The sequence below is a fragment of the Bos mutus genome, chromosome 24, assembly GCF_027580195.1.
Source record: "Bos mutus isolate GX-2022 chromosome 24, NWIPB_WYAK_1.1, whole genome shotgun sequence".
Lineage (NCBI taxonomy): Eukaryota > Metazoa > Chordata > Mammalia > Artiodactyla > Bovidae > Bos > Bos mutus.
This window is the reverse complement of record NC_091640.1, coordinates 46,773,728-46,788,639: the sequence shown is the minus strand read 5'-3', so window position 1 is coordinate 46,788,639 and position 14,912 is coordinate 46,773,728. Positions and strand designations below refer to the sequence as shown.

The following is a 14,912-nucleotide window of genomic DNA, read 5'->3' as shown; positions in this document are numbered from 1 at the left end:
ACGTAGTGAAGGGATAAAAATGCTGTCAATCAATGCATGAGACAGGGCACTCAGGGTCAGTGCACTGTGATGACACTGAGGGATGGGATGGGGGGGGTTGCAGGAGGGGAGTTCAGGATGGGGGACACATGTAAACCCATGGCTGATTCATGTGAATGTATGGCAAAAACCACCACAATATTGTAAAGTAATTAATTAAAATAAATTAATTAATTTACAAAAAATAAAAAACAAACCAAAAAAATGTCAAAAGCAATAAACATTGGAAAGTAAAAATGCAGGATTGTTAAAATGCATTTGAACTTAAAAGACCAGCATCTTAAAATATGTATTTCTATATATATAAACTTCATGATGACCATAAACCAAAATCTATAATAAATACACACACATGTAAAAAGAGAAAGGAATTCAAATATAACACTAAAGATGGTCATCAAATCACAAGGGAAGAGAGCAAAAGAAGAACAAAAGAAAAAATACAATAACAATCACAAAAAAATTTACAAAATTTCAATAAGTGTATATATAATTACTCCAAATGTAATTGGACTAATGAACTAAATGTTGTAATCAAAATACACAGAGTGGCTGAATGCACATAAAAACAAGACCCATATACACACTGCCCGCAAGAAACTCACTTTAGATCTAAAGACACACATGGACTGAAAGTGAAGGGATTGAAAAGAGTATTCCACGCAGACTAAAATGAAATAAAAAAAGCCAGGGTAGCAATACTTATATCAGATGAAAGACTTTAAAACAAAGACTGTAACAAAGAAGGACATTACCTAATGATCAAGGGATCAATCCAAGAAGACAATTATAAATATATATGCCCCCCAGATAAGAGCACGTAAATACATAAAGCAAACATTAACAGATAGAAATGGAAAAACTGACAGCATTACAATGATAGTAAGGGACTTTTTAACAACCCTCACTTACATCAATGGCAGATCATCCAGAGAGAAAATTAATAAGGAAACACTGACCTTAAAAGACACATTAGGCCAAATGGATCACATTCATTTATACGAAACATTCCATCCAAAAGCAGTAGAATACACATTCTCTTCAGGTGCACATGGAACGTTATCGAGGATAGATCACATGTTAGGTCACAAAACAAGTCTCAGTAAATTTAAGAAAACTGAAATCATATCAAGCATCCTTTCCAATCACAATACTATGAGACTAGAAATCAAATACAAGAAAAAATATGCAAAACACAAACATGTAGAGGCTAAATAATGTTACTAAACAACCAAGAAGTTGTTGAAAAAAATCAAAGGCAAAATTTTAAAAACATGGAGAAAATGAAAACAAAAACGCATGACTGAAAATCTATGAGATAAAGAAAAAGTAATTCTAACAGGGAAGTTTATAGCAATACAAGCTTACTTCAGGAGACAAGAAAACTCTCAAACAACCTAACCTCACACCTAAAGTAACTAGAGAAAGAAAAAAACCACAAAGTTAGTAAAAGGAATGAAATTATAAAGATCAGGGCAGAAATCAATGAAATAAAGACTAAAAAATGAAACAGAAAAGATCAATGAATCTAAGAGCTGGTTATTTGAAAAGATAAACAAAACTGATAAACCTTTAGCCAGACTCAAAAAAAAAAAATAGGGCCCAAATCAATTTAAGTCAGAAATGAAATAGGAGAATTTATAACCAATGCCACTGAAATACATAGGATCATAAGAGATTACTACAATTATATGCCAATAAAATAGACAACCTAGAAGAAATGGATAAATTCACAAAAATGTACAATCTCTCAAGACTGAATGAGGAAGAAATAGAAAATATGAACAGAACAATTGCCAGTAATGAAATCAAATCAGTAACAAATAAAAACAAAAAACTTTCCAACAAACAAAAGTCCATGACTAGATGGCTATACAGGTGAATTACACCAAACATTTAGAAGATAGGTAAACTGATACTTCACCAACTATTTCAAAAACCTGCAAAGGGACAAACACTTCCAAACATATTTTTCCAAACATATTTTTCCAAACATGAGGCCAGGATTACCCTGATGCCAAATCAGACAAAGACATTACACAAAAAATTACAGGCCAGTATCACTGATGGGCATAGATGTAAAAATCCTCAACAAAATATCAGCAAACTGAATTCAATAGTACATTAAAAGGATCATACACAATAATCAATTGGGATTTATCTCCAGGGAAGCAAGGATGGTTCAATATCTGCAACTCAATCAATGTGATATGCCATATTAAAAAATTGAAGACTAAAAGCCATATAATTATCTCAACAGATGCAGAAAAAGTTTTTGACAAAATTCAACATCCATTTATGATAACAACAACAACAAAAAAAACCTCTCAACAAAGTAGGCACAAAAGGAACGTAATAAAGGCATCAGATCAGATCAGTCGCTCAGTCATGTCCAACTCTTCTCGACCCCATGAATCGCAGCACGCCAGGCTTCCCTGTCCATCACCAACTCCCGGAGTTCACTCAGACTCACGTCCATCGAGTCAGTGATGCCATCCAGCCATCTCATCCTCTGTCGTCCCCTTCTCCTCCTGCCCCCAATCCCTCCCAGCATCAGAGTCTTTTCCAACAAGTCAACTCTTCACATGAGGTGGCCAAAGTACTGGAGTTTCAGCTTTAGCATCATTCCTTCCAAAGAAATCCCAGGGCTGATCTTCAGAATGGACTGGTTGGATCTCCTTGCAGTCCAAGGGACTCTCAAGAGTCTTCTCCAACACCACAGTTCAAAAGCATCAATTCTTCAGCGCTCAGCCTTCTTCACAGTCCAACCCTCACATCCATACATGACCACAGGAAAAACCATAGCCTTGACCAGACGAACCTTTGTTGGCAAAGTAATGTCTCTGCTTTTTAATATGCTATCTAGGTTGGTCATAACTTTCCTTCCAAGGAGTAAGTGTCTTTTAATTTCATGGCTGCAGTTACCATCTGCAGTGATTTAATAAAGGCCATATATGACAAGCCTACAACTTACATCATACTCAATGGTGAAAAGCTACAAGCATTTCATCAGAGATCAGGAACAGTACAACGATGCCCACTCTCACCACTTCTATTCAACATAGCATTGGAAATTCTAGGCACTACTATCAGAGAAAAAAGAATAAAAGGAATCCAACTGGAAAGAAAAAAGTAAAACTATCACTGTTTGCAGATGACACAATACTATACATAAAAATTCTAAGGATGCCACCAAAACCTACTAGAACTCATCAGTTAATTTGGTAAAGTTGCAGGATACAAAATTAATATATACAAATCTGTTGCATTTCTGTATACTAACAATGAATTATCAGAAAGAGAAATTAAGAAAAAATTCCATATATCATCACATTAAAAATTAAAAATACTGAGGAACAAATCTAACTAAGGAGATAAAAAGTCTGTACTTGGAAAACTATGACACCGATTAAAGAAATTGAAGACAACACAAACAGATAGAACAATACACCATGTTCATAGATGGGAAGAAGGAAAATTATTAAAATGACCATTCAAATGAAAATGACCAAAGCAATCTACAAATTCAATGTAATCCCTGTTGAGATACCAATGGCATTTTTCACAAAACTAGAATAAAAAATTCTAAAATCTAAAAAAAAAAAAAAAAAAATTCTAAGATCTGTATGAAACCACAAAACAAGCAGTCAAAACACTCTTGAGAAAGAACAAAGCTGAAGGTATCATACTCCCAGATTTCAAACTATACTACAAAGCTACAGTCATGAAAATAGTATAGTACTGGCACAAAAACAGACACAGATCAATGGAACAGAATAGAGAACCCAGAGATGAAGCCACACTTATATATGGTAGTTAATCTACAACCAGGGAGGCTAGAATATACAATGTGGAAAAGACAGCCTCTTTAATAAATGGTGTTGGGAAAACTGTATGTGAAGTGAGGTCGCTCAGTCGTGTCTGACTCTTTGCAACTCCATGGACTGTAGCCTACCAGGCTCCTCCGTCCACAGGATTTTCCAGGCAAGAATGCTGGAGTGGGTTGCCATTTCCTTCTCCATGGGATCTTCCCGACCCAGGGATCGAACCCGGGTCTCCTGCATTGTAGGCAGACGCTTTACTGTCTGAACCACCAGGGAAAACTGTACAGCACATGCAAAAGTATCAAACTGGAATACTCTCACACCATGACCAAAAATAAATTAAAAATGGGTTAAAGACTTAAATGTAAGACCTGAATCTATAAAACTTCTAGAAGAAAACATAAGCAATATGCTCTTTAACATTTGTCTTTGTAATATTTTTTGAATATGCTTCTCAGGTAAGGGAAACAAAAGCAAAAAACAGGATTATATCAAACTAAAAGACTTGCACAGTAAAGGAAATCAACAAAATGAAAAGGCCACATACTAAATGGGAGACTATATATTTGCAAACAGTATATCCAACAAAGGATTAATATCCAAAATATACAAAGAACTCTCAGAACTCAACATCAAAAAACCAGATTAAAAAAGAGAAAAAATAAAAATAAAAAAATAAAAAAGAGGGAGAGAATCTGAATAGATATTTTTCAAGAGACATACAGATGGCCAAGAAGCAGATAGAAAGATATTCAACATCACTAATCATTAGGGTTGCTGCTAAGTCGCTTCAGTCATGTCCGACTCTGTGCGACCCCATAGACGGCAGCCCACCAGGCTCCCCCATCCCTGGGATTCTCCAGGCAAGAACACTGGAGTGGGTTGCCATTTCCTTCTCCAACGCATGAAGGTGAAAAGTGAAAAGTGAAAGTGAAGTCGCTCAGTCATGTCCGACTCTTCACTACCCCATAGACTGCAGCCTACCAGGGTCCTCTGTCCATGGGATTTTCCAGGCAAGAGTACTGGAGTGGGGTGCCATTGCCTTCTCTGAATCATTAGGGTAATGCAAGTCAAAACCATAATGAGATATCACCTCATACCTATCACAATGTGTGTTATGTTGTATGTTTAGTCACTCAGTTGTGTTAGACTCTCTGTGACCCTTTGGACTACAGCTTATCAGGCTCCTCTGTCCATGGGATTTTTCAGGCAAGGCCTGTCACAATGGCTATTACCAAAAAAAATAACAAATATCAAGTGTTGCTGAGGATGTGCAGAAAAGAGAATCCTCTAACACCATTGATAGGAATATAAATTGGTATAGACACTATGAAAAACAGTATGGAGATTCCTCAAAAATTAACAATAGAACTACCATCAGTTCAGTTCAGTCACTCAGTCATGTCCGACTCTTTGCGACCCCATGAATCGCAGCACACCAGGCCTCCCTGTCCATCACCGACTCCCGGAGTTCACTCAAACTCATGTCCATTGAGTCGGTGATGTCATCCAGCCATCTCATCCTCTGTCGTCCCCTTCTCCTCCTGCCCCCAATCCCTCCCAGCATCAAGAGTCTTTTCCAATGAGTCAACTCTTCGCATGAGGTGGCCAAAGTACTGGAGTTTCAGCTTTAGCATCATTCCTTCCAAAGAAATCCCAGGGCTGATCTCCTTCAGAATGGACTGGTTGGATCTCCTTGCAGTCCAAGGGACTCTCAAGAGTCTTCTCCAACATCACAGTTCAAAAGCATCAATTCTTCGGTGCTCAACTTTCTTCACAGTCCAACTCTCACATCCATGCATGGCCACTGGAAAAACCATAGCCTTGACTAGACAGACCTTTGTTGGCAAAGTAATGTCTCTGCTTTTCAATATGCTATCTAGGTTGGTCTACGGTATGATCCAGTAATTCTACTCCTGGGTATTTATCCAGAGAATATGAAAACACTAATTAGAAAAGATCTACGCACCTCTATGTTCACTGAAGTATTATTTACAATAGTCAAGATATGGAAGCAACCTAATTGCCCAACAATAAATGAAAGGATAAAGAAGATGTGGCATATATATACAACTGAATATTACACAGCCATAGAAAGAATAAAATATTGCCATTTACAATGACATGGATGGACCTAAAAGGTATTATGCTAAGGGAAATAAATCCAACTGAGAAGGATAAATGCCATATGGTTTCATATATGTGTGGAATCTAAAAAACAAAACAAATTAACAAAACAGAAACAGAATGAAAAATACAGAGACCAAACAGGTGATTTACCAGAAGGGAGTTAGAGGTAGGAAAGAAATAGGTGAGGGAGATTAAGGGGTACAAACTTCTGGTTGCAAAATAAATGTACAATATGGAGAAAATAGTCAATAACTATATAATATCCTTATATGATGACAAATCAAAACTAACTTATTGTGTTGATCATTTTGAAATTATATAAATCAAATGTATACCAAATCACTATGTAATAAAACAGGAACTAACATAGTGTGGTAAGTGAATTATACTTCAAAAACAAACAAACTCATAAAAAAAAGACAGATCAGATTTGGGGCTACCAGAGGCGGTAGGTGGAAGGAAGAGGAATTAGATGAAGGTGGTCAAAAAGTACAAACTCCCAGTTATAAGGTAAATAAGTACTAGGAATATAATGTACAACATGATAAACATAATCAATACTGCTGTATCTTATAAATGAATATAGTTAAGAAAGCAAATTCCAAGAGTTCTTATTACAAGGAAAAATTTTTTTCTATTTCTTTAATTTTGTATCTACACAGGATACTAGATGTTCACTAAACTTAAAATAATCATTTCACAACGTATTAAGTTAGATCATTAGGTTATATACCTTAAATTTATACAGTACTATATGTCAATTATATCTCAATAAAACTAGAAGATTAAATAAATGAAATAGAAATAGAGAAAGTAGGGACAGGGGGAGATGTGAAAATTCAGAGATATTTCGGGGATACAATGAGGTACAATGAATGACCCTGTTTTAGACCTAGATTACAGAACTAGTTGGTTAAAGAGTAACATGTATTGTACAATTTCGTTTTGATAGAATATATGTTTTTGTGCATGTATGTGTATACACACATATGCCAAAGGATCTGGAAAGATATATGGATATATACCAAGGTTCATCATTGTGTAATACACTAGTATATGTGGGTTGTGGGAATACTTTGGTTTTACTTATTTATTCTGTTTGTTACCTATTATTTCTTTAAGTTTGACTTATTATGTAAGTAACCATTAGAACTGCCAATTTATACTACTGAGAAACTTGAAAACAAACGAAACTGTCAGGAATTCTTAGATTAACAAATTCTAAAGTATGAAAAGGCAAAATGATAGGATATTGAAAGAGGAACACTCCAGGTCAGTAGGTGCCCAATATGCTACTGGAGATCAGTGAAGAAATAACTCCAGAAAGAACGATGGGATGGAGCCAAAGCAAAAACAATACCCAGCTGTGGATGTGACTGGTGATAGAAGCAAGGTCCGATGCTGTAAAGAGCAATATTGCATAGGAACCTGGAATGTCAGGTCCATGAATCAAGGCAAATTGGAAGTGGTCAAACAAGAGATGGCAAGAGTGAATGTCAACATTCTAGGAATCAGCGAACTCAAATGGACTGGAATGGGTGAATTTAACTCAGATGATCATTATATCTACTACTACAGGCAGGAATCCCTCAGAAGAAATGGAGTAGCCATCATGGTCAACAAAAGTCTGAAATGCAGTACTTGGATGCAATCTCAAAAACGACAGAATGATCTCTGTTCGTTTCCAAGGCAAACCATTCAATATCACAGTAATCCAAGTCTATGCCCCAACCAGTAACACTGAAGAAGCTGAAGTTGAATGGTTCTATGAAGACCTGCAAGACCTTTTAGAACTAACACCCAAAAAAGATGTCCTTTTCATTATAGGGGACTGGGATGCAAAAGTAGGAAGTCAAGAAACACCTGGAGTAACAGGCAAATTTGGCCTTGGAATATGGAATGAAGCAGGGCAAAGACTAATAGAGTTTTGCCAAGAAAATGCACTTGTCATAGCAAACACCCTCTTCCAACAACACAAGAGAAGACTCTACACATGGACATCATCAGATGGTCAACACCGAAATCAGGTTGATTATACTCTTTGCAGCCAAAGATGGAGAAGCTCTATACAGTCAACAAAAACAAGACCAGGATCTGACTGTGGCTCAGATCATGAACTCCTTATTACCAAATTTAGACTTAAGTTGAAGAAAGTAGGGAAAACCACTAGACCATTCAGGTATGCCCTAAATCAAATCCCTTATGATTATACACTGGAAGTGAGAAATAGATTAAAGGGCCTAGATCTGATAGATAGAGCGCCTGATGAACTATGGACTGAGGTTCATGACATTGCACAGGAGACAGGGATCAAGACCATCCCCATGGAAAAGAAATGCAAAAAAGCAAAATGGCTGCCTGGGGAGGCCTTACAAATAGCTGTGAAAAGAAGAGAAGCGAAAAGCAAAGGAGAAAAGGAAAGATATAAGCATCTGAATGTAGAGTTCCAAAGAATAGCAAGAAGAGATAAGAAAGCCTTCCTCAGGGATCAATGCAAAGAAATAGAGGAAAACAACAGAATGGGAAAGACTAGCGATCTCTTCAAGAAAATTAGAGATACCAAGGGAACATGTCATGCAAAGATGGGCTCAATATGTGCAGAAATGGTAGGGACTTGACAGATGCAGAAGATATTAAGAAGAGGTGGCAAGAATACACAGAAGAACTATACAAAAAAGATCTTCATGATCCAGATAATCACGATGGTGTGATCACTGACCTAGAGCCAGACATCCTGGAATGTGAAGTCAAGTGGGCCTTAGAAAGCATCACTATGAACAAAGCTAGTGGAGGTGATGCAATTCCAGTTGAGCTCTTTCAAATCCTGAAAGATGATGCCGTGAAAGTGCTGCACTCAATATGCCAGCACATTTGGAAAACTCAGCAGTGGCCACAGGACTGGAAAACGTCAGTTTTCATTCCAGTCCCAAAGAAAGGCAATGCCAAAGAATGCTCAAACTACCGCACAATTGCACTCATCTCACATGCTAGTAAAGTAATGCTCAAAATTCTCCAAGCCAGGCTTCAGCAATACGTGAACCGTGAACTTCGTGATGTTCAAGCTGGTTTTAGAAAAGGCAGAGGAACCACAGATCAAATTGCCAACATCTGTTGGATCATGGAAAAAGCAAGAGAGTTCCAGAAAAACTATTTCTGCTTTATTGACTATGCCAAAGCCTTTGACTGTGTGGATCACAATAAACTGTGGAACATTCTGAAAGAGATGGGAATACCAGACCACCTGACCAGCCTCTTGAGAAACCTATATGCAGGTCAGGAAGCAACAGTTAGAACTGGACATGGAACAACAGACTGGTTCCAAATAGAAAAAGGAGTTCGTCAAGGCTGCATATTGTCACCCTGCTTATTTAACTTCAATGCAGAGTACATCATGAGAAACGCTGGACTGGAAGAAACACAAGCTGGAATCAAGATTGCCGGGAGTAATATCAATAACCTCAGATATGCAGATGACACCACCCTTATGGCAGAAAGTGAAGAGGAACTCAAAAGCCTCTTGATGAAAGTGAAAGTGGAGAGTGAAAAAGTTGGCTTAAAGCTCCACATTTAGAAAACGAAGATCATGGCATTCAGTCCCATCACTTCATGGGAAACAGATGAGGAAACAGTGGAAACAGTGGCAGACTTTAATTTTTTGGGTTCCGAAATCACTGCAGATGGTGACTGCAGCCATGAAATTAAAAGACGCTTGCTCCTTGGAAGGAAAGTGATGATCAACCTAGATAGCATATTCAAAAGCAGAGACATTACTTTGCCAACAAAGGTTCGTCTAGTCAAGGCTGTGGTTTTTCCTGTGGTCATGTATGGATGTGAGAGTTGGACTGTGAAGAAAGTTGAGCACCAAAGAATTGATGCTTTTGAACTGTGGTGTTGGAGAAGACTCTTGAGAGTCCCTTGGACTGCAAGGAGATCCAACCAGTCCATTCTGAAGGAGATCAGCCCTGGGATTTCTTTGGAAGGAATGATGCTAAAGCTGAAACTCCAGTACTTTGGCCACCTCATGCGAAGAGTTGACTCATTGGAAAATACTCTTGATGCGGGAGGGATTGGGGGCAGGAGGAGAAGGGGATGACAGAGGATGAGATGGCTGGATGGCATCACTGACTCGATGGACGTGAGTCTGAGTGAACTCCGGGAGTTGGTGATGGACAGGGAGGCCTGGTGTGCTGCGATTCATTGGGTCACAAAGAGTCGGACACGACTGAGTGACTGAAATGAACTGAGGTAGGCCTGGCGTGGGGCAGTCCATGGGGTCGCAAAGAGTTGGGCACAACTGAATGACTGAACTGAACTGAACTGAAGACCTGGGAAATCTTTAAAACTTAGAATGATGGGAGAAATATAGATTATTCATTGTTATCTATAACAATGAAGGAAAAAATTTAAAGCTGAACCATAGTGCACAATGAATTTTTATAGAATTGTTCAAAAGATTAAAAAAAAATTTAATGTAAAAAACAAAGACAGCAATCACTGGTCTTTTCTGATTTGGGCAAGAGGTCAGGCCAGGTGCATTCTTAAGAGTTCTTGTTGTTCAGTCACTAACATGTCCCACTTTTTGCGACCCCATAGGCTGCAGCATGCAAAGAGAAAGTTACTATAAGGAGGAAATTAGGCACAGAATCTTGGTCCTTTTCTGACCCTAGTATCCCAACCACGTGGGCTCATCGAAGACACAAAAATCTTTCTGTTGTCAATGACAGGATCCTGCTTTCAGATCCAAAGTCTGGTTGGCGAGAAGGTCACTTCTCTGCTTACAAAGGGAAGAAGATAACATCAGTGACTTGGAATTTCTTTAAGTCCAAGAGCGATGAGGAGACCAAAGGTAATCAGATAGTCTTGGGCTATCTAAGAGAGGAACCAAGCTCTTCGAAGAGCCTGGCATCTACACCAAAGTTGTTGTTGTTCAGTTGCTAAGTCATGTCCCACTCTTTGTCACCCCATAGGCTGCAGCATGCCAGGCTTCCCTGTCCTTCACTATCTCCAGGAGTTGGCTCAGATTCATGTCCCCTAGTCAATGACACTATCCAATCATCTTATCCTCTGCCGCCCTCTTCTCCTTTTGCCTTCAATCTTTCCCAGCATCAGGGTCTTTTCCAATGAGTGGGTTCTTATTAGAGTTCTAGCCAGAATCTAATAATCTAATAAAATCTGATCTAATCAAATAAGATGTAATCAATGATGACATTTTAAGTTGTCTATTTAGTTGTTCCTTTTAGTAGTAATAATAGTAACAATAAATCTCGGCCTTCCAAGATAAGAGTTTGTTCCCTAGAGCACACTTGGGTCTAAGGCACCACCATGAACTGATCCAACTCAGGCCCTACTGCTGACGTTTGGTGTTCAGAGCAAACAGCATTCATTCCTCTCAGAATTATTGATACCTTTGTTAGATATTGCTTGAGGGCAAATCAGACACTGCTGCTGCTAAGTCGCTTCAGTTGTGTCCAACTCTGTGCAACCCCAGAGACGGTAGCCCACCAGGCTCCCCCATCCCTGGGATTCTCCAGGCAAGAACACTGGAGTGGGTTGCCATTTCCTTCTCCAATGCATGAAAGTGAAAAGTGAAAGTGAAGTCACTCAGTCGTCTCCGACTCTTAGTGACCCCATGGACTGCAGCCTACCAGGCTCCTCCGTCCACGGATTTTCCAGGCAAGAGTACTGGAGTGGGTTGCCATTTCCTTCTCCAAAATCAGACACAGGGACTATTATTGCCCTCATGGGGTTAATCTGTCGAATTTTAGGCAAATCCCTTTCTCTCGGTAGGACTCAGGTCCTCGACGTATTCAGAGCTGTGACTCTGGACCTCAACTACTTGCCGTCAAAGTGCGGCTGCACCTCTTCCTGTTTCGTGATCACAGGCAAGTTTTTTATTCTCTCTAAGCCTCACCCATAAAATGGAGATAATATAACTCTTCTTTGGTTCTTACAGGCTGGAATTACTCGATGGCAGGCGTCCAGCGCTAGGTTGGTTGTCGCTATTGCTACTCTGGGGACGGGAGCTGGGCGAGGTGGCCCAGGGGTTCCTGGCAGGTGGTGATGTAATGTGGGCACCGCTCGCAGCCCCCGCAGGAAGGGGGCGCTGGGGTTTCCTCACGTCCCGGACGCAGCGCAGGTAGCGATTCCCGCGGGCACGCTGCGTCCTGAGCGCGGGAGGCGGGGTCGCGCGCCGTGTGCACCAGGAGGAGCTCGAGGCAGAGCCGGGCGGCGGCGGCCGGGCACCAGGTTGCTGAGGAGCCGCGGGGCCTAGCCGCCCCCATCCTCACACCAAGGAGGTCGTGGAGAGACGAGAAGTGCCCTCGGTCTCGCCCGGCCCCGTGGCGGTTCTAGCGGAGAGCCGGGTCTGCCCGACGGCAGTGGCAGGCGCAAACGCCATCGCGTCGGAAGCTTGGCGGGACCTAGAGGCGCAGTGGAGGAGGCTGGCTTCGGGGGACTGAAACCCTGAGAGGAACCTGCCCAGGGACGCTCCTCAGGAGGAGGAGGCGATGGAGGGAGACGGCCGCGCACACCTCACAGTCCGCAGCGGTCGCTCGCATGGTCGCGAGCACAGACGGCAGCAACGCAGACACACCTCAGAGCCCACGAGGCTCTATTATGAGTCCCGCGGCCGGGAGAGGGACGAGGACAGAAGGCAGTGTCGCCGAGATTCCCCAGCATATTCCTCAGAGCGGGCATATTGTGGTTACAGCCGGTCTCCCCCACCGTCTACACGTCCTCGTCTGATGTCCAGGGACCGTCACAGACGCCCCTCGGAGACCTACGTTGTACAGCGGGGACCTGGAGAAGGACCCTATTATGCTCCCCGGGCCAGACTGAGGTTCAGTCAAGACCACCGCCTTTGTGCCCCCCACGGGAGGGAGGCTGGGAGTCTAAGCTGGGGGCACCAGCCTCCCCACAAGGACAAACACCCTTTGAGTACCAAAGAATACGAGAAGTCTTCTACTTTGACCAGCCAAAAATCAGTCCTGGCCTCCTCCCGAGAGGAAAGTCCACCGTTTGTCCCCAGGGACAAAGCAAAGGAGAATCCGCCTTCTACTGGTGTCAAAGAGGAGGAAAGAAGGCGCCGCAGGATCCAGTTTTCACCTTCCTTCGGGCACCCTTCAGACTTTAAAAAGCAAAAGCAGGAAGACTTAGAGAAAACCAAACCGGACAAAAACAAGCGAAGTCTCAACCGCTTGGACATAGCAGAGGGGACAAGAGGCCTGTTACCCAGGGTGAAAGAGAAGGCTACCAATAACCGAAAGATTCAAGAAGGGAAAGTAAGACCTCCCCATTTGGATGGAAAGCCAGATGGCTCCCTCCCTGAAGTTGTGACAGATATGGATAATGAATCCAAGCCGCCCACCATGCCTTTTCATTCATTCCTCAACCAGGACCAGCCTAGGGAGAACACGAAAAAGATTATGAAAACTTCAGCCACTGCTCTTGAAGAGAAAGGACCTAAAAAAAATGACTCAAGTCAAAACTTGGACTTAGTTCAGGAACTGCCTGAGGTGAATGAAAACAGATCAGAGAAGCTGCAACCATCTGGAAACATCTGGGCCAAGCTGGAAAAGGTCCCCACTGATGCACCAGTGTGGCCAGATCTTCCATTACCCAGGATCTCCGCCAAGTACCATCCACTTCCTGCCTCTAGATTGATGTCCTCCTTCCGACCAAAGCAAAAAGCACTGTCTTCACCCCAGAAAGAGGAAGAAGTTGGATTTACTGGATGCAGAATGAATTCTAAGATGCAAGTGTTTTCTGGCTCTAAGTGTGCTTATCTTGCCAAAATGATGACCCTGCGCCAACAGTGCATCTGGGTACTTAAAAACAACATCAATTCAATCTTTAAAGTGGGAGGAGTCCCATATTCAGTTCTTGAACCCATCTTGAAGAGCTGTGCACCTGATCAGCTGTATCGCATAGAGAAATACAATCATACACTAGTTCAAGAAACAGATCAACTATGGAAAATTCACTGTCACCAAAATTTTAGGAAAGAAAGGCCACAAGAGCATGAGTCATGGCGAGAGATGTACATGCGGCTTCAGGATGCCCAAGAGCAGCGGCTTCGAGCACTGACAGTGAATATCCAGTCTGCACACGCCAATAAACCCAAAGGCCGACAAGCAAAAATGATCCTACTCAACTCTCTGGCCCGGCCACCTTCTGACGTCCAAAGGAGGCAGCAGTTTGAAACACGAGAAGCAGCTGTCCCTGAAAAAGTCAAGATCAAGCCAGCCCTGTACCCTAGAGAAACCAGCCATACTCCCTCCAGCAGCAACAGCCTTAACCTTACCCATGAGAAGCTGGCCCACACATGCTCAAGCACTACCAGTACCCACTTGCCACAGGTGGTAAGCGGCAGGAAACCTGTGAAGAAAATTGCTCCTATGATGGCCAAGACAATTAAAGACTTCAAGAACAGATTCTCCCGACGATAAATTGAGGCCTTGCCTTGGAGGTGGAATTCAGGGGGAGAAATACAAGGGCAGTGGGGGTTATGGAATGGGACTTTCTAAGGAGACCAGCAACTTCTGCTTTGTAGAAACTTTTGGACTCGGACTCCTATAGTTTTCAAGTGTTGTTTCTGTAAGACTGCACACCAAGCCCCTGCCTCCCTGCCTAGAGAACACTTCAGAATTCTGAAGATGAGAAGCCTCATTCTCACTGACAATTTTAAGATACATTATACCTTTGTTCTTAACTAACCTTTGTAAACAGTAAGACATAGTCTTAATTAACAAATGTTATCTTCAGGTTGTATTTATATAAATAAAAATACGCAAACATGGGATTTTTTTTTTTAATCTCAGAGTAGATGAGGCCTTTTTGAACACAAACCCAGAAGCCATTAATTAAAAAGGCTGATAGGTTTGACCACATAAAAAATTCTAAATATATAAAAAAAGGTCA

At 41.3% G+C, this 14,912-nt stretch overlaps 2 protein-coding genes across 2 annotated transcripts in view; one reads left to right on the top strand and one right to left on the bottom strand.

The window, feature by feature from the left end:
- Nucleotides 1-14,912, bottom strand: part of KATNAL2 (katanin catalytic subunit A1 like 2) — a 116,530-nt gene that overhangs the window by 86,308 nt on the left and 15,310 nt on the right.
- Nucleotides 12,500-14,440, top strand: LOC102282977 (elongin-A). The gene has a single exon (XM_005908082.1). It carries the CDS (start codon nucleotides 12,500-12,502, stop codon nucleotides 14,438-14,440), a length of 1,941 nt encoding a protein of 646 aa, XP_005908144.1.

Coding starts and splice junctions, on each gene's coding strand:
- LOC102282977 (XM_005908082.1), top strand. CDS start 12,500: ATGGAGGGAGACGGCCGCGCACACCTCACAGTCCGCAGCGGTCGCTCG.